At 44.7% G+C, this 25,855-nt stretch overlaps 1 protein-coding gene across 1 annotated transcript in view; it reads left to right on the forward strand.

The window, feature by feature from the left end:
• Positions 1 to 25,855, forward strand: part of LOC309558092 (contactin-associated protein-like 5) — a 591,346-nt gene that overhangs the window by 94,079 nt on the left and 471,412 nt on the right. Inside the window, exon 2 of the mRNA XM_082261047.1 lies at positions 21,257 to 21,358. Coding sequence (XP_082117173.1) covers positions 21,257 to 21,358 — 102 coding nt within the window. The remainder of the gene's footprint in view (positions 1 to 21,256; positions 21,359 to 25,855) is intronic.

Genomic DNA, 25,855 nt, shown 5'->3' on the forward strand with positions numbered 1-25,855 from the left:
CTGATCACAGAGCGAGCCAGGCTGCTCGTGCACGGAAGGACGTCATAGTGTCTTAGCATATTGTAATCCCCACTTTGCTGTCACAAATGAGGGATAGTGTCTTAGCATATTGAAAATGTTCCCCACTTTTTCACGCCATTGTACGCCCTCCCGGCAATTTAGGTCCGCGCTGTAGCTGTCATTCGGCTATAGCGGAGGCGCCATCTAGTTAATGTGAGCTGTGGAAGGCCATGTACTAAAGATAAAGAGAAAGGCCTATTCCACCCAAAAGCGAACGTTCTATGTGAAGCCTAATGAGGTAGGTTGACCCCTGTCTTCGTTAATGTCAAAAGGTCTATGTTAAGCCTGTTTACCCATGCAGTGCCCTCTGATCCGTGGTTGACTCTAAGGTCCCTTTCACACTTGTGCGACTTGTCCTGCGATTTGAAACTGCAAAGTCGCCTGATAAGTCGTTCTCCGTGATTTTTAATGAGCACTGTTCATATCTGTACGACTTCAAGTCGCAACGACTTCAAAGTAGTCCCTGCACTACTTTTGGCCGATTTTAATGCGTTTTGAGGTCCAAAGACATAGGCATTGCTTCAAGTCCAGTCAAAATCGTGCAAAATAGCGGCAACGAAATTGCGGCAACATCGCACGACTTAACGAAAGGGGCCTAAAATAACATAAAAAGCAGCACTAGAGTGTACTAAAATACACTGCATAAACAGCAACATAAAAAACATAAATGATACTCAAATCAGTACAAACACAAATAAAAGAATATTAGAAAATTAAAAAAATATATATATGAAAAAGTTATTTATATATGTGAAAAAGTGTAACAAAAGTACAATAAAGTGAAGAAATCTTCAATAAAGTGCAAACTAAAATCTGAATAGGGATCACCGCCACCAGAACCCTTCAACACACGCCTCTTACCAGATCAATATGACCACAGATTATAATGGTCAGGCAGGCAGATGGATGTGGATGATCATCAAAGGTAAAGATGTTGGTAACAGGCATTGGATCTCATGTGAATTGACGTCCTTTTTTTCCCACAAACAGAGCTTTCTTTTGGTGGTATTTGATCACCTCTGCGATTTTTTATTTTTTGCTCTATAAACAAAATAAGCGACATTTCGGGAAAAAAAAAATATATATTTTTCACATTCTGCTATATAACATTCCCCAAAAAAAAAAAAATGTAAAATTCTAAATTTTTTAACATTTTAGGCCAATTTGTTTTCTGCTACATATTTTTGGTAAAAAAAAAATCACAATAAGCGTATTTTGATTGGTTTGCGCAAAAGTTATGGCAACTACTAACTATGGGAAAGATTTATGTAATTTTTATTGTTGTTTTTTTATTTTTACTAGTAATGGCAGCAATCTGCGATTTTTTGCGGGACTGCGACAATGAGGCGGACAGATCGGACACCTAACTGACTTTTTTGACACTTTTGGGGGGACCAGTGACATTTCTACAGTAATCAGTGCTAAAAATATGCACTGTTATTGTAATAATGACACTGGTAGGGAAGGGGTTAACACTGTGGGTGATCAAGGGGTTAAATGTGAGCCTAGAGGAGTGATTCTAACTGTATGGGGGCGTGGCTTGTGAAATGATCACAAAGTCCTGTGTTCCTATATAGAAGGATCACAGGAGCTCTATGATCATTCCAGAGAGCAGAACGGTCAGCTGTGTTTACAACAGTTGCCCATCCTTCTCTCTCAGCGGGGAGCAATCGCGGGTGTCAGTCGGCAATTAGAGCTACTTGCCCCGTGCATCGGAGTCCCTGCTGACGAGTGGGGGTGGGAGCGTGCCGGCGGCAGCACTCGCTCGCCCCCCTAGCTGCAGGCGCGCGACCGACGTAGACCTACATCGGTCCGCACAGGAGGTCCAGCCTGCCGCAGTAAATCGGCGGCGGGCGGTCTGGAAGTAGTTCAATAAAATGCAATGTTTTTAACAAGATGGCTACAATTACCTAAAAGGGTAACTCCACTTTTGTGGGGAAAAAATCAGCAAATAAAGAAAAAACAATATAATGTATACAATTGCGACACAAATCATATTGTAATTGAATGTTATTAGAAATTACCTTTTCTTTTCAATCTGCAGCTGTTGTAATTTTCTGAAAATGCAATGCAATATGGCCGCCTGGAGCTGCTCTGTACACAGAATGTATACTGACCACACCCCCAGAAACATTTCCTGCTTGTGTGATTGGTTCACCAATTTTCCCAGAAGTCTGCACTAAGATAAGTCAGATTTCTGGCATCCCCTGCAACAAAAACATCATTTTTGGTGAGATCCTCCCAATAGGAACACGTCTAAAGGGATGCAGGCCCAGCAGATTTCCTCATTAGAGCCCTGCAGCTGCCACAGCTGATTGATATTTATGAAACCACTCCCATTAGACCCACTCAGCACAGAGGAACAAACAATGATTTCTTCAGAATAACAAAATGTAGGAATCTGCAACAAATTGTTAAAATCCCTGCAATGTAAAGAAATCACCCAGAGGGGAATGTTTTTTCCTCAACAAAAGTGGAGTTACACTTTTGCAATTTAGCAAGTTGATAAAAGCCCATATAGTGTGTTGTTCCAGCAAGCTGTTGGTTTGGAAACGCCGCTCTCGGTGATGACGTCACCTCAAAGCCACTCCCCTCATGTTTCGTCAACAATGACGTCTACAGGGGGATGGGCCAGGTGATGCTCAGCCCGCATGCAAATCTTTTTATATCGTACAAACCTCCTGGAACTAGACCAGACAATGATCCCAGATGTATAAATCTGGCTCGTCATCATTAGTCATTGAATGCAATAGTATTGAGTCTAGAAAGAGCACCATCTAGTGGGCAAAGAAAAATATTATGCTCAAACCGGCAACTTGCTATATGAAAAAAAAAAGGACATTTGATCTTTAATCACTTCCCGACCACCCGCCACAGATTTACTGCGGCAGGGTGGCTTTCCTGCGCAAATCGACATAGATCTACGTCGGTCGCTTGCAGGAAGCTAGGGGGCGAGCGCGCGGCTGGCGGCAGAGCGAGGCACAGGTCAGGCGGCTCCAATTGCTGCCTGTCACTCCCATGATCGCTCCCTGCTGAGAGAGAAGGTCGGACGGCTGTTGTAAACACAGCCGTCCGTCTTTCTCCCTGGGATAATGATAGAGATCATGTGATCCTTCTATATAGGATCACATGTCTCTATGCTCATTTCACAAGCCACTCCCCCCCCCCACAGTTAGAATCACTCCCCTAGGCTCACATTTAACCCATTGATTACCCACAGGGTTAACCCCTGTCACTGGTACCCCCAAAAGTGTCAAAAATGTCAGTCAAGGGTCCGATCTGTCCGCCGCAATGTCGCAGTACCGCAAAAAAAATCGCAGATCGCCGCCATTACTCGTTAAAAAAAAAAAAACACCAAAAATGACAAAAATCTTTCCCTTAGAAAATAACTTTTGCGCAAACCAATCAAAATGCGCTTATTGCGATTTTTTTTTTTTTACCAAAAATATGTAGCAGAAAACAAATTGGCCAAAATGTATAAAAAATTTAGATTTTTTACATTTTTGGGGGAGGGGGGGGGGGGTTTCATATAAAAAAATTTGAAAAATATTGTAAATTTTTAAAAATTGTCGCTCTTTTTTTGTTTATAGCGCAAAAAGTAAAAATCAAATACCACCAAAAGAAAGCTCTATTTGTAGGAAAAAAAGGATGTACATTTCGTTTGGGTACAGCGTCGCACAACCGCGCAATTGTCCGTTAAAGTAACGCAGTGCCGAATCGCAAACTAGGGCCTGGTCTTTAAGGGGGCAAATCCTTCCGGTCTTAAAGTGGTTAAAAAAGTTGAGGTATTGTCGCGATCGCCAGAGCGAGAGCAATAATTCTAAAAAAAAAAAGACCTACGCTGTAACTCTAAACTGGTAACTGGTAAAAAAGTGTTAAACGTCGCCTATGGACATTTTTAGGTTTGTAGCCACCCCCATGAGTGAGTGCAATTTCAAACCATAACATGTTAGGTGTCTATTTACTCGGCGTGACATCATCTTTCACAATACACAAAAAAAAATTGGGCTAACTTTACTATTTCGTTTTTTTTTTAAATGCAGTAAAATGTATTTTTTTTCCCAAAAAATTGCATTTGAAAGACCGCTGCACAAATATTGCATGACAAAAAATATTGCAACAACCGCCATTTTATTCTCCAAAATCTTTGCTAAAAAAATATATATATAGATAGATAGATAGATAATGTTTGGGGGTTCTAAGTAATTTTCTAGCTAAATATACTGATTTTAACTTGTAAATAACAAGTGTCAGAAACGGGCTTGGTCCTTAAGTGGTTAACCACTTTACGACCGCCCTATAGCAATTTTACTGCTACAAAGTGGCTGCTGTGTGTGTGATCCTGCACTCAGATAGCGGGTGCGAATGTCACTGGTCCCCAAACAAGTGTCAGTTAAAGCGGAATTCCTGCCTCAAATCCCTTTTCTAACTAAAAATACCCCTATAATAATAATCCATCGCCCTTTACAGAACCGCTATTCTCATACTTACAAGGTGTACAGTATTGGATTTTAGCCAAAATCTTACTTTTAACCGCTTTACCCCCGCTCACATTGCTGCTACTGCGGCAATGTGGCTCGTTATCGTCCAGCGACGTAGACCTACGTCGCTAGACTCCTCCCCTTGTGGGCGGCGCGCGCACGCCGCCGGAGGCTCGCTCCCGCTGTATTCAGTCACAGCGGGGGTCGGGCCAGGGGAGGAGCGGCGGTGATCACCGCCGCTCTTCCCCGATCGTCGGGGAATCGAGTGTGGAGATCCGCCCGCTTGTGTAAACAAAGCAGGCGGATCTCCTAAGTGACAGGGAGTGACAGATTGCAGGGTTCAGCATAGCTGAACCTGCGATCTGTGTCTGTGTCACTCAGTCCCCTCCCCCCACACACGTCAGTAAGCACCAGGCATACATTAACCCCTCCCTCTCCAATAAAAATTAACCCCTTCCCTGCCAGTGTCATTATTACAGTAACAGTGCATATTTTTAGCACTGATTACTGCAGTAATGTCACTGGTACCCCCAAAAGTGTCAAAAATGTCAGTCAAGGGTCCGATCTGTCCGCCGCAATGTCGCAGTACCGCAAAAAAAATCGCAGATCGCCGCCATTACTCGTTAAAAAAAAAACACCAAAAATGACAAAAATCTTTCCCTTAGAAAATAACTTTTGCGCAAACCAATCAAAATACGCTTATTGCGATTTTTTTTTTTTTACCAAAAATATGTAGCAGAAAACAAATTGGCCAAAAAATGATAAAAAATTTAGATTTTTTACATTTTTTGGGGGGGAATTTCATATAAAAAAATGTGAAAAATATTGTTATTTTTTCAAAATTGTCGCTCTTTTTTTGTTTATAGCGCAAAAAGTAAAAATCGCACAGGTGATCAAATACCACCAAAAGAAAGCTCTGTTTGTGGGAAAAAAAGTACGTCAATTTCATTTGGGTACAGCGTCGCACAACCGCGCAATTGTCCGTTAAAGTCGCACAGCGCCGAATCGCAAAAAGTGGCCTGGACGTAAGACAGCAAAATCCTCTGGTGGTAAACTGGTTAAAAATGCTGTCTGGGCGCGGCTATCTTGGATGTGGGCATCTGAAGCCGCAGCGTAATCTGCTGTGTCCTTCTTCCTGATTCCAGGGAGTGTTCTGGGAGTTCTTCCTGATTCCAGCCTTCTGGGAGTGATGACAAACAGCTCCCAGGATGCAATGCAAAGGCGGAAGTGATGTCGGTGGCCGTGGCCACAGAGGGGGGAGAAGGAGGAAGTACAATCAAAAATGCCCTGACAAAAAGGTAAGGGACCCCCGAAAAAAATTGAAAATGCCCAATTGTTGATCAGCATAGCGAGCACTCCAGGAATCACTAAAGTTGTAAAATAGTCCGGAACTCCGCTTTAATGTCCGGTTTGTCCGCTGCAATATCGCAGTCCTGCTATAAGTCGCTGATCGCAGCTATTGCTCGTAAATAAATAAAATAAATAAAAATTCCATAATAAGTTTGTAGATGCAATAAAATTTGCGCAAACCAATCAATATACGCTTATTGGGATTTTTTTTTTTTTTTTTTTAGCAAACATATGTAGCAGAATACATTGATGAAGAATTTAGATTTTTTTTACATTTTTTTATTGGATATGTTTTATAGCAGAAAGTAAAAAAAACATTTTTTTGTTAATAGCCTAAAAAAAAAAAAAAAAAAAATGCACAGTTGGTCAAATACCACCAAACTAAAGGTCTATTTGTGGGGAAAAAAAGGACATAGATTTTTTTTTGGGGTACAGCGTCGCATGACCGCGCAATTGTCAGTTAAAGTAACGAATCGCAAAAGAATGGCCTGGTCATAAATGTGGGTAAATCTTCCGGGGCTGACTTGGTTAACAAAAGGCAAAAGAAAAGAAACAAGCGAGACCCGCGACCAACACACAAATGCTGATACAAGGTTTCTGCATGTTGGAAATAAAAAAATATCCGTAACCTCGAGGGGCAGTGAACAGCGGTGACTCATCTTCTCTGCAAACCGTCAAAGATGTAAATAGGATTCCTGTTTCTGTGCATTTCCTCCACGTGCAAAATTCCCCCAGAGAGCTGAACTGACCATATTGCGCCACATTTATATAAAGAGGGAGCATTGCAAGCTTTGCATGAGACTTCTACATATTGCTGAGTCTAAAATCAAACAAGAGAGGGAATTGGGGACCGTGAGCGCCTGAGAACGCAGATTTATTATTTTTTTTCCTAAACAGAAGAAAAACAATGAATTGCCATTTATTTATTTATTTTTTTCACAATATATGTTTATTGAAAAGGAAAGGTTGAATACATACAGTGCATGGTATAGTATGGAGTAATTAAAAGAAAATAAAGTAAAAATAAATATTATATAAATTAACCACTTAAGCCCCGGAGGATTTGGCTGCTAAAAGACCAGGGGGTTTTTTGCGATTTTTTACTGCGTGACTTTGACGGACAATTGCACGGTCGTGCGACGCTGTACCTAAACGAATTTCACGTCCTTTTTTTCCCCCACAAACAGAGCTTTCTTTTGGTGGTATTTGATCACCTGTGCGATTTTTTGATCATGCGCTATAAACAAAAAAAGAGCATAATTTTTGCAAAAATAACAATATTTTTCACTTTTTTTTTATATGAAATTCCCCCCCAAAAAAATGTAAAAATCAAAATTTTTTAACATTTTCGGCCAAATTGTTTTACGCTACATATGTTTGGTAAAAAAAAATCGCAAAAAGCGTATTTTGATTGGTTTGCGCAAAAGTTATCACGTTTACTAACAAAGGGAAAGATTTTTGGAGGAGGAAAGGCCAGGTGATCACTGCCTCTCTTCCCCGATCGTCGGAGAAAGTGTGAGAAGATCCGTCTGCTTGAGTAAACAAAGCAGGCAGATCTTCTCTGTGACAGACAGGGACAGATCACAGGATTCAGCATAGCTCAACCTGCAATCTCTGTCTCTGTCACGGAACCCCCCTCCCCCCACACACGTCAGTAAGCATGAGGCATACATTTAACCCCTTGATCACCAACAGCGATTAGCTGTTGTAAGCACCACTGACCGTTCTTCTCTCCGAAACGATCACAGAGCTCCTGTAATCCTTCTATATAGGAACACAGGTCTTTATGATCATTTCACAAGCCCCTCCCCCATACAGTTAGAAAACACTCCCCTAAGCTCACACTTAACCCTTTGATCACCCCTAGGTTAACCCTTCCCTGCCAGTGTCATTATTACAGTAACAGTGCATATTTTTAGCACTGATTACTGTAGTAATGTCACTGGTCCCCCCAAAAGTGTAAAAAATGTCAGTTAGGGGTCCGATCTGTCCGCGGAATGTCACAGTCCCGCAAAAAAACGCAGATCGCCGCCATTACTAGTAATAAAAAAACAAAACAATAAAAATGACAAATCTTAACCATAGTTAGTAAACGCGATAACTTTTGCGCAAACCAATCAAAATACGCTTAGTGCGATTTTTTTTTTTACCAAAAATATGTAGCAGAAAATAAATTGGCCTAAAATGTTAAAACATTTGGATTTTTACATTTTTTTTTTTGGGAATGTTTTATATCAGAATCTAAAAAATATTGTTTTTTTTTTTTTTTCAAAATTGTCGATCTTTTTTTCAAAAATTTAAAATCGCACAGGTGATCAAATACCACCAAAAGAAAGCTCTATTTGTGGGGAAAAAAAGGACGTAAATTTCATTTGGGTACAGCGTCGCACGACCGCGCAATTGTCCATTAAAGTAACGCAGTGCCGAATCACAAAATATGGCCTGGTCAGGAAGGGGGTAAAATCTTCTGGTCTTAAAGTGGATAAAAATACGCTCATTGAGAATTTTTTTGTCAAAGACATGTAGCTAAATACATTTTGGCCAAAATATATGACAAAAATTGAATATATTGGATATTTTTTAACTGTCAAAGTAGAAAATGTAAATTTTTCGCGTAATTTTCGCTCTTTTTTTATTAATATCGCAAATAATAAAAAGCACAGAGGTGATCAAATACCACCAAAAGAAAGCTCTGTTTATGAGAAAAAAAGGACTTAAATTTTGTTTGGGTACAGCATTGCATGACCACGCAATTGTCAGTTGACTCTGCAAGTGCCAAGTTGAAAAAAGTGGCCTGGACATTGAGCAGCAAAATCTTCCGGGGCTAAAGTGGTTAAAGAACTCATCCAGGTGATTGCCAGACCATTGTTCCTAATTGTTATGGATAGTCTACTGACGGGAATGGTACCAGCTGATTGTAAAAAAGCCAACTTGGTACCAATTTTTAAAAAATGGCTGAGATATATCCCTGGGAACTACAGGCCGGTCAGCCTAACATCAATAGTCTGCAAGATATTGGAGGGGATGATAAGGGACCACATACAAGATTTTGGTAATGAAAACGGTATCATTAGTAGTAATCAGAATGGATTCATGAAAAATCACTCCTGCCAGATCAATTAATTAACCTTCTATGAAGAAGTGAGTTGCCATCTAGATAAAGGAAGGCCTGTGGATGTGGTGTATCTGGACTTTGCAAAGGCATTTGATACAGTTCCCCACAAACGTTTACTGTACAAACAAAGGTACGTAGGTATGGACCATAGAATGAGTACCTGGATTAAAAGCTGGCTTCAGGGGCAAGTCCAAAGGATGGTAATAAATGGGGAGTACTCGGATTGGTTGGGTTTGGAAAGTGGGGTTCCCAAGGATCTGTCCCGGAACCAATCCTATTTAATTTATTTATAAACCACCTAGAGGATGGCATTAACAGCTCAATCTCCGTATTTGTGGACGATACTAAAGCATACGATACTACTTAAGCATGCCAATATCTTCTATGCAGGATGTGGAAACCTTACAAGAAGACCTGAACAAAATAATGGGGTGGGCAACTACATGGCAGATGAGGTTTAATGTTGAAAAATGTAAAGTAATGCACTTGGGTGCCAGAAAAACGAAAGCAAGTTACTTACCAGGGGGAGAGCCCTTGGGTGGAATCTAAGATGGAAAAGGACCTGGGGGTCCTAGTAGATGACAGGCTCAGCAATGGCATGCAATGTCAAGCTGCTGCAAGCAAAGCCAAAAGAATACTGGCATGTATTAAAAAAGGGGATTCACTCCAGAGATAAAACAATAATTCTCCCACTCTACAAGACTCTGGTCCAGCCTCATCTGGAGTATTCCGTCCAGTTCTGGGCACCGGTCCTCAGGAAGGATGTGCTGGAACTGGAGAAAGTCCAGAGAAGGGCAACAAAAATAATTAGGGGAATGGAGGACATCAGTTATGAGGAAAGACTACAAGCACTGAACCTATTCTCTCTGGAGAAGAGACGATTGAGGGGGGATATGATATCAATGTACAAATACTGTACTGGTGACCCTAGCATAGGGAACAAATTATTCAGTGAAAGGAAATGTAAAAGGACTCGCAGCCATTCGCTAAAATTAGAAGAAAGGCAGTTTAACCCTAAACTGCGTAAAGAGTTCTATACCATCAGAGCGGTACGGATGTGGAATTCTCTTCCACAAGCAGTGGTGTCAGTAGGGAGCATCGATCGTTTAAAAAAACTATTAGATGGGCACCTTAACAACCACCACATACAGGGGTATACAATGTACAACATACAGGGGGATACAATGTACAACATACAGGGGTATACAATGTACTATTGACATAAACACTTATACACACACTCATCATAGGTTGAACTGGATGGACTGGTGTCTTTTTTTTCAACCTCACTAACTATGTAACGGAGTAAGGTTGCCATTTTGATGCAGTGCGAATTTGCACCGCCTCTAGTGTGAACGGCCCTAAATCCCCTTTCTTCCCCATTCTGATGCCCGGTTTGAATTTCAGAAAGTCGTCTTCCCTACATCCAGATGCCTAAGGCTGCAAATTCGCACCGCATCCAAATCGCAACCTGTTCATGAAAACTGATTGCGCAATGTAAGTTAACGACACCCTGCAATCAGTTTGCAAAATGCAGTGCGATTTGCAGAATGGGATCGCATAGGTGTGAGCACCCGTGCGATCCAATTCTGGTGCAGACAAAAAAAAAATAGGTCCTGCACGAGTTTGGTCCGAATGCGATGCAAATTCAGCCATACATTTTGCATGGCTGAATTCGCATCGCACAGACATGTGCGTGGTGCAAATCAACGTGGTGCAAATCACGCGCGATGTCTGACAGCGCACTAGTGTGAACCGGCCCTTAATGCATTGAGTTGCTGCTATGTGATTGGCTGATTAGCAATTTGTGTTGCCAAGCAATTGAACAGGTGTCCCTAATAACGTGGCCAGTGAGTATACTGTATTTATTGATGCAATCAGCACAAGGATTACAAATAGTCAACTTTGACTGAGAGAGTGAAGTTCCACTTTAATAAAATCATATTCATGGAAATGCATTTAAATACATTCATTGCTTTCCTTTTGTTGTTTAAAATTTTTTGTTTGGCTCAGCACAACATTTTCCTTTCTGTCTCGGAAAGAATACATCATTCAGCTTGTCTGCTGGAGCCGGGGGTACAAAACAAAACGACGAAAAGAAACACTTTAACAAAAACAAAATAAAAAAAGTCCATGTAAAATAAAATCTCGCTGTATATGTATTTATTCACCTCCCGCTGCTGGGAAGTAAATTTCCAAGCGTCTGTTGTCAGCATCTGCCAGTGGGGTGATAGAAAAGCTTGCTAACAAATCCGCACTTCTGTAGGTGCGTGCCGAGAACAAATGTTCCTTGGTTAGCGCTTCCAAGAATATAAGTGGTGGTTAGGGCTCCCCCTTGTGTTGGAAAGTAACAAAGGGCTCCTCTGGTGTGGAAGAAAGTAACCCTGCCCTCTGATTGGACAATATCAGCCAACAAGCAGGTTTAACCACTTCTGGAACGGAAGCAGTGGCGGCTGGTGCTCCATGAGACAGCCCCCCCCCCCCCCCCCGGAACACACCAGCTCCACACCATATAACCCCCCCCACACACACACACACACCGTCACCGGCTCACTCACCCTGAACTGACGTGGAGGGCAGACAGCAACGGCTTCCCCATGCGTCTCCTCCCACCTCCTCCTCCTTGGCCAATAGCATGGCCTTTCATTTCCTTTCGGCTAATCAGGAAATGGGTCTCAGGACCCGCGTCCTGATTGGCTTGGAGGAGAATAAGTGTGATAATAGCGAATATTCATTCGCTATTGTCACACAACTGGGTGGGCTCAGGGCGCAGTGCTCTGCGCCCCGAGCCCACCCTTTTTTGAAGCCTATGAGAGCCTCTGGCTCTAATCACGTGCTTCAAAAAAATAAAAACCCATTGGAATCAATGCATTCGGATTAGGAGGCCGGACACATGGATAGGGGGGGTGGTGGTGCCCCCTGCGCCCCCAATGGACGGGCTGCTACTGACCGCAAGGATTTTCCCCCTTAATGACCAGGCCACTGTTTGCGATTCGGCACTGCGTTACTTTAACTGACAATTCCACGGTCGTGCAACGCTGTACCCAAATAAAATTGATGTCCTTTTTTCCCCCCACAAATAGAGCTTTCTTTTGGTGGTATTTGATCACCTCTGCGATTTTTATTTATTTTTTGTGCTATAAACAAAAGCAACAATTCTGAAGAAAAAAAAAGCAATATTTTCCGTTTTCTGATATATAACATTCCCCCAAAAAAAATGTAAAAATCAAAATTTTTTTAACATTTTAGGCCAATTTGTTTTCTGCTACATATTTTTGGTAAAAAAATTGCAATAAGTGTATTTTTATTGGTTTGCGCAAAAGTTATTGCGTTTACCAACTATGGGAAAGAATTGTCATTTTTATTGGTTTTTTATTTTTTTACAAGTAATGGCGGCGATCTGTGATTTTTTGCGGGACTGCGACATTTCGACAGACAGATCGGACCCCTAACTGACATTTTTGGCACTTTTGGGGGGCCCAGTGACATTACTACAATAATCAGTGCTATAAATATGCACTGTTACTGTAATAATGACACTGGCAGGGAAGGGGTTAACCCAGGGGCGATCAAATGGTTAAATGTGTCCCCAGGGGGTGCTTTCTAACTGTGTGGGGGATGGGCTTGCTGCATGAACACAGAGACCTGTGTTCCTAAATAGGAGGATCCCTGTGTTCATTACTGACAGAACAGCGGTCTGCTGTCTTTACAACGGCAGACCGCAGTTCTGTCTCCACGGGGAGTGATTGTGGGTGCCCGGCGGAAATCAAGGCCTCCAGACCCGCTGATCAGCTTCCCCTGTGGCAAATGGGTGCACGTGCACAAACGGTCCCGCAGAGCTACATACAAGTATGCCGCTTCGAGGGACAGAGCCGACTTGCCGCTGTAAAACTACGGAGGCTGGTCGGCAAGTGGTTAAAGAGGCCCTGTCATATTTCTATTACAAGGGATGTTTACATTCATTATAATAGAAATAAAAGTGCTAAAAAAAATGTCAAGGAAGAGTGTAAAAATAAAAAAATAAAAATAAGTAAGAAAAAATAAATAAAAAATTTAAAATGCCCCGTCCCTCCGAGCTCACATGCAGAAGCGAACGCATACGCAAGTCGCGCCCACGTATGTAAACGGTGTTCAAACCACACATGTGAGGTATCGCCGCGATCGATAGAGCCCCTGCTGTGTACCCCCATCTGATGACAGGACACTCTGCTCACTTGCACATAACCTGGATGGAGTCCTCTAGGTCTCAGTGATTCCTGCTCCTCCGTCTTAGGGTGGTGCACCTTAAGCAGTCCAAACTTCTTTACTTGCTTTCCAATAAACAGTAATATATATTACGTGAATGGTTGGGCGGTCAAGCAGAACTCTCAAGCTTTGTTTTTAATGAATACAGGGATTGTCCATTTGTAATGCTACGTGATTGGCTTTTAGTGACACCCCCACGTCCCTGATGAAGGAGAAACTGAAACGCGTGGAGGAAGTTACAGCTTATCACCACTATCTCTCACAGTTGGTTTTTTATAGTTGTCCAGACCATGTATACACTGTGTTTTGTAATTTTTGTGGTTTATGATGTGTTAATAAAATCTTTTTTTTTTTTTTTTTACAATTACCGTTTCAATATGGTGTATGACCAAAGTGCCTTCAAAGTCCCAACTTTAGGGGAACTGTCATTCTTTGCAGGTCGATTGTTAGAGCCAGAGCAATAATTCTAGTGACCTCCTCTCTGTAACTCTAAACAGGTAACCTATAAAAATGGGTAAAGCATCGCCTTTGGATATTTTTAAGTACCATCGTTTGTCGCCATTCCACGAGCGTGCGCAATTTTGAAGCATGACATGGTGAGTATCAATTTACTCTGGCGTGCTATTCTCACTGAACTGAGGACAAGGGAAAATAATTGGCTTTGCCTGGACACAGGCCATTCATTTGGACATGGCTGTTGGATTCATTTTTACCCGATTGGGCTCATTTGGGGACTATTAGCCGTAATTTTCACTTCATCCTCTGACTATGACAAATGTCTGTTTTTTATTAATTCTACCTTATATACAAATCCTTATCTAAGGGCCTTTTTGTTCTCCCAAGACATATACTATTGGTCATTTTCCCTTGCACAGAGTTCTTTGTGGATGATTCTGGCTTATATATTTTTTGGAAAATCAGATCCTGAAGAAGCTCACAGAGTGGGGGCGAAATGCCTTGATCCATACCTGTCAGGTCACCTGTAGTCAGGTGACAACTGCACCCTGGCTAGGCAGGGGTCCAGCGCAAGGTAGTGAACCTGATAGCTGACTGCTGCGGATGGACAGGAACATGAGCCCAAGATTCCCCAGGGCGCGGAGTCTAAGACCCAGCAGGTGTTCACCAGAGCCTCTAGTGGTGAGGATGGACTTGGCTGCAGCTGGGCCCAGGTCGCGGCCCCTGGGGTCCCCCGGGTCACGCTCCGTAGGGAGAGAGGGGAAGCAGCCACTCAGGACACAAGGGATAGTGATGGGTAAGCCGAGGCCGGGGCAACAGGCAGACGAGGGTAACCAAGGGACAATCCGAAGGTCAGGGTAAAAGGCAAACAGGAATAGTCAGAGACAAGCCAAAGTCGGTACACAGAAAGGTAGATCAAGCACACGGCAGACAGGAACACAACTAACAATCACTGTTGAACAGCAAAGCAGACCTGCAGTGCACTGGTTAATATAGACTTCCTGGAAAGGCCTGGGGTGGGGCTGAACAGGGAGGAGAGATGATAAAAGCAGCCAGAAGGAAGAGTCTGGCCTCTAATGCAGACATGAGGATAAGGGAAGCTGCCAGACACTATTGCATGTCCATGACAGTACCCTTTTCCTGTTTGAACCATCCAAATCTTAAATGATTTGTATCGCATGACTACATTTAATACACGCAGGAATTTTAATGTATAACTTTGGTCTGGTATTTTAATTTTGTTACTTAATAAAATGTATGGCTTTTTAGCTCTTTGCTATTTTTTGTTTTATCAAGGCACACCCAATTCCCCAATTTCCAGTATCTTTCGAGACCTGGAATATACCTTAAGAATTATCAATTTACTCGGAGTGACATCATCTTTCACATTATACAAAAATTGGGCTAACTTTACTTTTTTATTTTTTTTATTTAAAAAAAAAACAGGTTTGTAAGTCTGATGCGCAAATACGGTGTGACAAAGTATTGCAATGATCTTCATTTTATTCTCTAGGGTCTCTACTAAAAAAAAATAAAAATAAAAAAAATTATATATATATATATATATATATATATATATATATATATGTGTGTATATATATCTCACAAAAGTGAGTACACCCCTCAAGCTTTTGTAAATATTTTATTCTAACTTTTCATGTGACAACACTGAAGAAATGACACTTTGCTACAATGTAAAGTAGTGAGTGTACAGCTTGTATAACAGTGTAAATTTGCTGTCCCCTCAAAATAACTCAACACACAGCCATTAATGTCTAAACCGCTGGCAACAAAAGTGAGTACACCCCTAAGGGAAAATGTCCAAATTGGGACCAAAGTGTTAATATTTTGTGTGGCCACCATTATTTTCCAGCACTGCCTTAACCCTCTTGGTCAGGGAGTTCACCAGAGCTTCACAGGTTGCCACTGGAGTCCTCTTCCACTACTCCATGACGACATCACAGAGCTGGTGGATGTTAGAGACCTTGCGCTCCTCCACCTTATGTTTGAGGATGCCCCACTCAATGGGGTTTAGGTCTGGAGATATGCTTGGGCAGTCCATCACTTTTATGCTCAGCTTCTTTAGCAAGGCAGTGGTTTAACTTTAGCAATAGTTCACCAAAGCCGTCTTGGAGGTGTGTTTGGGGTCGTTATCATGTTGGAATACTGCCCTGCAGCCCAGTCTCCGAAGGGAGGGGATCATGCTCTGCTTCAGTATGTCACAGTACATGTTGGCATTCATGGTTCTCTCAATGAACTGTAGCTCCCCAGTGCCGGCAGCAATCATGCAGCCCCAGATCATGACACTCCCACCACCATGCTTGACTGTAGGTAAGACACACTTGTCTTTGTATTCCTCACCTGGTTGCCGCCACACACGCTTAACACCATCTGAACCAAATAAGTTTATCTTGGGCTCATCAGACAATAGGACATGGTTCGAGTAATCCATGTCCTTAGTCTGCTTGTCTTCAGCAAACTGTTTGCGGGCTATCTTGTGCATCATATTTAGAAGAGGCTTCCTTCTGGGACGACAGCCATGCAGACCAATTTGATGCAGTGTGCGGCGTATGGTCTGAACACTGACAGGCTGACCCCCCACCCCTTCAACCTCTGCAGCAATGCTGGCAGCACTCATACGTCTTTTTCCCAAAGACAACCTCTGGATATGACGCTGAGCACATGCACTCAACTTCTTTGCTCGACCATGGCGAGACCTGTTCTGAGTGGAACCTGTCCTGTTAAACCGCTGTATGGTCTTGGCCACTGTGCTGCAGCTCAGTTTCAGGGCCTTGGCAATCTTCTTATAGCCTAGGCCATCTTTATGTAGAGTAACAATTCTTTTTTTCAGATCCTCAGAGAGTTCTTTGCCATGAGGTGCCATGTTGAACTTCCAGTGACCAGTATGAGAGAGTGAGAGCGATAACACCAAATTGAACACACCTGATCCCCATTCACACCTGAGACCTTGTAACACTAACGAGTCACATGAGTCACAATTGGGCCTAATTTAGACATTTTCACTCACTTTTGTTGCCAGCGGTTTAGACATTAATGGCTGTGTGTTGAGTTATTTTGAGGGGACAGTAAATTTACACTGTTATACAAGCTGTACACTCACTACTTTACATTGTAGCAAAGTGTCATTTCTTCAGTGTTGTCACATGAAAAGATATAATAAAATATTTACAAAAATGTGAGGGGTGTACTCACTTTTGTGAGATACTGTGTGTCACAATTTTCTAGCAAAAAAAAATATTGATTTTTATATTGTAAACAACAAATGTCAGAAATAGGCCTGGTCCTTATGTGGAGATGTGAATTATAGGAACACAGAGATCTGTGTATCCCATGGTGTCTGGTCGCTGAGCGGCTGACTGGTGTTTGGGTCAGTTCTTATTTGCAGGGCAGAAGGAGATTGTGCTGCCCTCTAGAGGTAACATAGAAATCAGCAGGGTGATTATGTATGGCTGTCCTCCCCTGAACCTGCAGCGTGATCACTTTCTTGGCTGCGTCTAATGAATACTAATCTGGCTTTTGTTGAAGTCTGTGCCTTCCTGACGATGGAAGGCTTTCCTGCTTGTGCTTTTTCACAGCATTGCATTTTCTAAGAGAGCGAGTCCTCGGGTATTAGTCCAGATAAATTACTAGAGTGTACACCGGGGGTGGCCCTATGGAAAATTATAGAGGGGCTCAATTGTGACCCTATTACTTCCAGGGGGCCCGCACTATAGCAGCACATTTCTGCACCTCAACACCCAAGAATGGTGGTCCTGCTGAATTTTTTGCAGTATCTCGCATTGTAAATTGAAGGAGTTGGAGTACAATAACCCCCAGCATTGGTGTCAGTACCATAGGCGTTCACCAGGTGTGCCTGGGCATACCCTAATCACCCTGTGTGGCGCAGATTCCCTCTGTTTAGAGCCCTGATAGTTCACCAAAGCCCTCTAACAGAGCTCCTTAAAAAAATTGTAAAAAAAATTAAAAAACGAATTCTGTAAAAAAAATAATAAAAATAAAAACTACTGACACAGTCCACTGCCCTACTGACACCATGCTCTGCCCTTCTGGCACCATCCACTGCCCTACTGACACCAATCTCTGCCCTTCTGGCGCCATCCACTGCCCTACTGACACCAATCTCTGCCCTTCTGACACTGTCCACTGCCCTACTGACACCAATCTCTACCCTTCTGACACCGTCCACTGCTTTACTGACACCATCCACTGCCCTACTGACACCGTCCACTGCCCTACTGACACCGTCCACTGCCCTACTGACACCATCCACTGCTCTACTGACATCATCCACTGCTCTACTGACACCGTCCACTGCTCTACTGACACCCATCTCTGCCCTTCTGACACCGTCCATTGCCCTACTGACACCAATCTCTGCTCTTCTGACACCGTCCACTGCTCTACTGACACCAATCTCTGCCCTTCTGACACCAATCTCTGCCCTACTGACACCATCCACTGCCCTAAAGACACCAATCTCTACCCTTCTGACACCATCCACTGCTCTACTGACACCAATCTCCGCCCTTCTGACACCGTCCTCTGCCCTACTGACACCAATCTCTACCCTTCTGACACCATCCACTGCCCTACTGACACAAATCTCTGCCCTTCTGACACCATCCACTGCTCTACTGACACCAATCTCTACCCTTCTGACACCGTCCACTGCTCTACTGACACTAATCTCTGCCCTTCTAACACCATCCACTGCCCTACTGACACCGATCTCTTCCCCTCTGACACCATTCACTGCCCTACTGACACCAATCTCTGCCCTACTGACACCGTCCACTGCGCTACTGACACCAATCTCTGCCCTTCTGACACCGTCCACTGCCCTACTGACTCCATCCACTGCCCTACTGACACTGTCCACTGCCCTACTGACACCAATCTCTGCCCTACTGACACCGTCCACTGCCCTACTGACACCAATCTCTGCCCTACTGACACCATCCACTGCCCTACTGACACCAATCTCTACCCTTCTGACACCATCCACTGCTCTACTGACACCATCCTCTGCTCTACTGACACCAATCTCTACCCTTCTGACACCATCCACTGCCCTACTGACACCAATCTCTACCCTTCTGACACCATCCACTGCCCTACTGACACCAATCTCTGACCTTCTGACACCGTCCACTGCCCTACTGACACCGTCCACTGTCCTAATGACACTTTTGGGGGGGACCAGTGACATTACTACAGTAATCAGTGCTAAAAATATGCACTGTTGCTGTAATAATGACTACTGGCAGGGAAGGGGTTAACCTAATGGGTGATCAAGGGGTTAAATGTAAGCCTAGGGGAGTGGGTACTAACTGTGGGGGGAGGGGCTTTTGAAATGATCATAGAGACCTGTGATCCTATATAGAAGGATCACAGGCACTCTGTGATCATTCCAGAGAGAACAGCTGCCCGTTCTTCTCTCAGCGGGGGGCGATCGCGGGTGGCCGCCGGCAGTCGGAGCCGCCTGACCCGTGCATCAGAGTCCCCACTGAAAAGTGGGGGCCAGAGCGCGCCGCTGTGAGCGCGCCATTGGCAGCGCGCGCTTGCCCCCTTGCACCAGGCGCGCGACCGGCGTAGTACTACGTTGGTTCGCGCAGGAGGGTCTGCCTGCCACAGTGAAACTGCGGCGGGCAGTCTGGAACTGGTTAATTAGACTGTAGACAGGATATGAAATTTTAAATGAAACTACAGCAGCAGGAGGGGCACTGACACAGGAGCAGACAGGCAGGGAGGGAGGAGGGAGGGAGGACAGGAGGGCTGCAGATGATGGAGGCATGTAAACTGACCACAGTGTCAGGGCTCAGCAGCCATGATATACCGTGGTCAGTTTACAGAGGGGAGGACATAGCCAGGCATGATCAGCCAGGTATTTTAGGTGATAGAAGAGGCCAAATTATACAGCAAGGCACTGTGCTGTATAACAGGCTTTAAGTGAACAGGATCCATATTTATTGATCCTTTAAAAATAAATTCTGCCGTTTCCCCTTTAAAAACAAATACTCGTGGGTCATGGCTCGCGTAGTGACTGACGTCGTCTTCATGGCATTGTCGAAAAAGAGGTGGGGCAGGGGTGACCTTAAAACGATGCCCCCCCCCCCCCTGGAAAAAGTGCTGCGGACACCCATGCATGAACGTGATTTGGCACAGCGGGGCCACCCTGCCGCAGTATGTTGTGCAGGTGCGGTGGGCGGTCCTTAAGTGGATAGAGAAGCACAGAGACCCAGCGATGACATCACAGTGTCTAAAATAAAATTGAATGAAAATATAATTTTTATTTTTCTATTTTAATGTGTTTTGTAAACAGAGGTATAACTAGAACCTTTAGGCCCCGTTCACATTGGGGCGATCCGACTTTCCTCACAGGTCGCGGCGCGCTGCACGGCACGGACTTCATAACATTGAAGTCTATGCAGGTCGCTCCGGGTCGCCCCAAAGAAGCTCCAGACCCTTTTTCTAAGTCAGAGCTCCTATTAGAACGGGTCCACAGCTTCTCTATGGAAGGCGACCTACGGCGACCAGGTCGCCTGACAGGTTGCCCCCGTAAGAACGGGGGCTCAGGGCCCCAGTGCAAGAAACCATGAAGGGCCCCCCGGACCCCTTCTCTTCAAGCCGGGAGCTTTTCCCACTGATCCTGGGGCCCTTTACTCTCATTGCGGGGCCCTTTATTATGGTCCCACAGTGGGACCCTTTCACAAGTTCCGCAGCGGGTCCCCTTCCTGCCATCTTGGGTCCTCCCCACGGTGGTGGAATGCCAGGGCCCTGGTCGCAAGTGGGACCTTTGCGATCCTGGAAGTTCACCCACTGGTGTCAGTAGTTTTTATTTTTTGGTATTTTAATTGTTTTATTTTTTATCATTTTATTTATTTACAATGTCACTGACTATGACTCTGTCCATTCAGAAAAGGAAGGAGCTGGTAAATTACATATTTACCGACCCTTTCCTGGTTCTCTATTGTGACACATCCCCTGCAGCAGCCGGCAGGAGAGGGGAGGGAGCACAGTGGGGGGGGGGGGGCAGCACAGTGGGAGGGGGGGGGGGACCAGGGGAGCACACAGGGGTCCAGAGACAGCAGAACACAAGTGAACTGGATAGGAGGAGTGGCGGGGGCAGCATACAGAGGAACCAATCTCCTCCATTTTCCTCCTGCAGCTACAAGAGGAAAAAGGAGGACAGTGATTTCTCTACATGCTGCCCCCGCTACCCCTCCTATCCAGGTGTACAGGGGAGCCACACAGGCCCCCTGGAGCATGGGGCCCGGTTGCAATTGCAACCCCTGCAACCCCTGTAGTTACGCCCCTGTTTGTAAATGTTTCTTCCGGGACCGTTGTTGATCGGTAGCGAGGTTGCTCATTTTACTTTCCGAGAACTGTTGATCACTGGCGCTGTAAAACGCATACCAGATTCGTTTCTTTCCTGTATCCGCTCACACGCATTGTCTGTACTGTGTTGTCCATGTTGGATCATTAGCGTGCTGGTGACGATTTCCCTGTCTTTTCCCATCCGCTGCAGATAATTGCGATGACCCCCTGGTTTCCGCGCTGCCGCACACGGCGTTTGACAGCTCCTCGCAACTCTTCAGCCACAGCAACGCGAAGCTCAACAGCCGCAATGGTAAGATCCGTGTTTGAAGTCTCTGTCGCTATCCACAGGGGCCGCCATGAATAATTCATCGGGCTGCCATGAAAATTATTACAACCAAACTGTTTTTTTTTTTTTATCTTCTCAAAATTCTTTAGCAAAGGAAATGATATGCAGAATTACAGCAAGAAAGGGCAGGACCAGGGACATCGTTAGCGATCGGCTGCTTCCGTAAAATGAAAGGAGTCAGTGGAAAACACGGGGGAAGTCTCCACCTCCTCGCGGTGCGGGACAAAGGTTCATTGAATTACAAATTGGTTAATATAAAAGAACTGCTAAACCTGAACTCCCAGCAAACAGCTAAATACACCCATGAAATATACACTATATTGTCAAAAGTATTGGCACGCCTGCCTTTACACGCGCATGAAGTTTAATGGCCCTTCCAGTCTTAGTCCGTAGGGTTCAATATTGAGTTGGCCCACCCTTTGCAGCTATAACAGCTTCAACTCTTCTGGGAAGGCTGTCCACAAGGTTTAGGATTGTGTCTATGGGAATGTTTGACCAGCATTTGTGAGGTCAGGCACTGATGTTGGACGAGAAGGCCTGTCTCGCAGTCTCCGCTTATATTCATCCCAAAGGTGTTCTATTGGGTTTAGGTCAGGACTCTGTGCAGGCCAGTCAAGTTCCTCCACACCAAACTTGTTCATCCATGTCTTTATGGACCTTGCTTTGTGCACTGGTACAAATCATTTGTTGCAGGGAGCATTATGGGGTGTGGTTGCTTTTCAGGGGTTAGGCTTGGCCCCTTAGTTCCAGTGAAGGGAACTCTTAAGGCGTCAGCATACCAAGATATTTTGGACAATTTCATGCTCCCAACTTTGTGGGAACAGTTTGGGGATGGCCCCTTCCTGTTCCAACATGACTGCGCACTAGTGCACAAAGCAAGGTCCATAAAGACACGGATGAGCGATTTTTGGGGTGGAGGAACATGACTGGCCTGCACAGAGTCCTGACCTCAACCCGATAGAACACCTTTGGGATGAGTTAGAGTGGAGACTGTGAGCCAGGCCTTCTTATCCAACATCAGTGCCTGACCTCACAAATGCGCTTCTGGAAGAATGGTCAAACATTCCCATAGACACACTCCTAAACCTTGTGGACAGCCTTCCCAGAAGAGTTGAAGCTGTTATAGCTGCAAAGGGTGGGCCAACTCAATATTGAACCCTACGGACTAAGACTGGGATGCCATTAAAGTTCATGTGTGTGTAAAGGCAGGCGTCCCAATACTTTTGGCAATATAGTGCATACAAGGGAGATGCTTTACTTGCCACAGGATTTGTATTTCTGTCCATACACAGCACAGTTATGTCTGGAAGGGAGGGAGACCCCATTTTAATCTGCTTCAGTTCAGTAACACTTACAGGTCTTGCCCCTCCCCTCAGCCTGTGATTGGACAGTGAAAGGGAAAGCAGCAGGGTAAAGTGAATATCATTGCTTATCTGGTGACAATGGCACCTGGAAGTTGGTGGGATATATTAGGTAGCAAGTGAACATGTTGTCTCTGAAGTTAATGTGTTGAAAGCAGAAAAAAATGTACAAGTGTAAGGCTACTGTACTGTGTAAGGCACAGGCCAGTATATAATGTCTAGGACAGGGGTCCTCAACCCCCCGGGCCGCGGACCTGTACTGGTCCATGGCCTCTTGATATCCAGGCCGTGCGGCGGGAGGCGAGTGGCGACCGCGGTCTGGACAAGACTATTGCAGACTGCGGTTGCTGCTCACCTCCTGCTTTGCGGCTGTGTCACTGAGCCCATGTGTCTTCTACCGGGTCTCCCGGCTACCGATGTCACCCTATCAGCAGGGCAGGGGGCGGGAGGAGCTGGAGATCTGCTCTGGAGAGCGGGAGTCTTTCAAATTAACAAGCAAGTAATCAGACAGCCATTTGTTAACGTGAAAAGTTTTGGCAGCATGGGTGGAACTTCTTAGGGAAGAAGAAAGTGGGAAATTAATAGTGGGGGTCAGTGGCAGCCTGTCCATTGGCTGACCCCCCCTTTCCATGTGTCCGGCCCCCTAATCTACATGCAGGGCGCCGGACGCATGGATTTCAATGGGTTTTTTTTTTTTTAAGCACCTGATTAGAGCCAGAAGCTCTAATAGGCTTCAAAAAAAGGTTGGGCTCGGAGCCCAGAGCACTGTGCGCTGGCCCACCCAGTAGCGAATTAATATTTGCTATTATCACACTGATTCTCCTCCCAGCCAATCAGGAAGCGGGTCCTGAGACCCATTTCCCGATTGGCCTAAAGGAGAAGCCATGCTATTGGCCAAGGAGGAGGAGGAGGGAGGAGACGCAGGGGAAGCCGTCGCCGCTGCCGGGGGAAGCTGCCGCTGCTGCTGCCTGTGCCCTTCACGTCAGTCCGGGGTGAGTGAGCCGGCAACGGGTGGGGGGGTTTAGGGTGGTATGGTGTGCGGGCTGGAGCTGGTGTGGTCGTGGTCCGGGGGGGGGGGGGTATGGTGTGGTCTGTCTGCAGCCCCCCCCCCCCCCCCCCGCCCATGGAGCACCAGCCGCCACTGGTGGGGGTATGTTACAGGCCCTCCAACCTGAAGGAGGAGAAGGAGGGGAAGCTGGAACTCCTATCTCAATTAGAAGATGCAACGAGGCAGGGAAATGTCATCATAATGGGGGACTTCAACTATCCCGATATTGATTGGGCAGAGGGCATACTTGCCAACTGTCCCGGTTTTGCCGGGACAGTCGCAGCACATAGGAGCCTGTCTCGGGTAATTTACATTGTCCCGGCAATGTACTTATTTACACTTTGCACTTTATTTATATTTACATATTCCATTTTTTGGATGGTCACTCCTGAGCACATTTGACACTTAAGAATTGCAGGGAATTGTGATGAGAATTTTAAACTTTAGGCAGAAGTAGTGCAGCTGAATGGGAGAATGATTCCAACTCTGCTACTTTGGCCTCAAGTTTAAAATTCCCTTTTCAATTCCCTGTAATTCTCTTTATTGAGAAGACCCTATAATCCGATGATAAGTAGGCGGAGATTAATTATGTGGAGTGGGCGGAGCTTCAGAGAAGTGGGTGTGGTAAGTAATTGATAGCTGTGCTGCAAAGTGTCCCTGGAAATGTTTTTCAAATGTTGGCAACTATGGCAGAGAGGACAGCTCACTCATTGAAGGCCCATCATTTCTTTCTGTTCAATAGTTTTTATTGAAATTTTGCAAAAAGATAAACGAAACACAATAATAAACAAGGCAATTGCATAGCAAACATACATAAGAATGGTTGTTCAAGACAACATAGCAAATATAGTCTTATCAGGCAAAAAAATCCAATGGAAGTGAAATAAGGCACTAAAAATAAGAAAAGAATAAAAGAATAAACAAAGGATGGCTGAGATCCGAAAAAAATGAAAGCCGATCTCACCGGGGCACCCCTAATGGGCTCATACTGTGCCCCCGAGAGAAGAGGCATAAGGAGGTGAAATGAGAATAAGGAGGAAAACAACCTAGGTCACTAAAAGTCTAAAGGGAGTGTAAGTAATTCCGTCAGACGTATGTAATAAATGTGCATTATCCAAGAACTACTAAAACGGTGCCCGTAAGAAAAACCACATATGCCTTGCCTATAAACTGAACAGGGAGCAGGATAGAAGTAGTAGGAAAAAGGCGATAGGAGAAGATGAGACACACCAGGAGGGGAAGGAGGAGAAGAAGGGCTAAGAGGAAGAGGATAACAAGTAAAAGAAGAAGCCCATGGTCCGATCTCACCACACATAAAGTAAAAAAGAAAACAAAAACCAAAAAAAGGAAACAACCAAAATATAAGAGTCCGTCCGTTCGCGCCCACCTCAGAGGGTTGCATTTACAAACGTAGCCCAGGGTTTCCAGATTGCTTCGAACTGTGCCTTGGAGTCGTTCATGATACTGTACATCTTTTCCTGGGTCATTATCCAGGAGATTTTACGTTTCGCAGCAAGAAAGGAGACCCTAGGTTGTTTCCAATATTTAGCTATCGTAATTTTAGCTCCTAGAAATATATAGGAAATGAGAGCCTGTGTATGCCTAGGGACTTTGGGGAAACGACTGCCTAGAAGGGCATATGCAGGCGATTTTTCAACCATTACCCCCGTAACGCGTCTCACCGTGCGAAACATTTGGTTCCAAAAATTAAGGTTCCTGGGGCATCCCCAGAAAATATGTAAGTGGCTACCCAGAAGGTCACAGCCCCTGAAGCAGACCGGGGAAGAGTTAGGGAAAATCGTAGCCAAGCGAGAGGGTACCATGTACCATCGCATCAAAACTTTTGTATTGGCCTCCATGAGACCCACATTGTGGATCCCACGGAAGGCACTTGCGGCAAGGGAGTGCCAAACATCCAGGTCCCAGTCTGTACTCAGGTCCTGTTCCCATCTTAACATATATGAGGTTTTATCCTCAGGAGCCGTCAGTGAGGCATATATGAGGGATATCCCCCCCTTGATATCTTGAATTCTGGAGCACCATTGCTCGTAA

Source organism: Pelophylax lessonae (assembly GCF_965119305.1).
Source record: "Pelophylax lessonae genome assembly, chromosome: 6".
In the NCBI taxonomy this organism is placed as follows: Eukaryota; Metazoa; Chordata; class Amphibia; order Anura; family Ranidae; genus Pelophylax; species Pelophylax lessonae.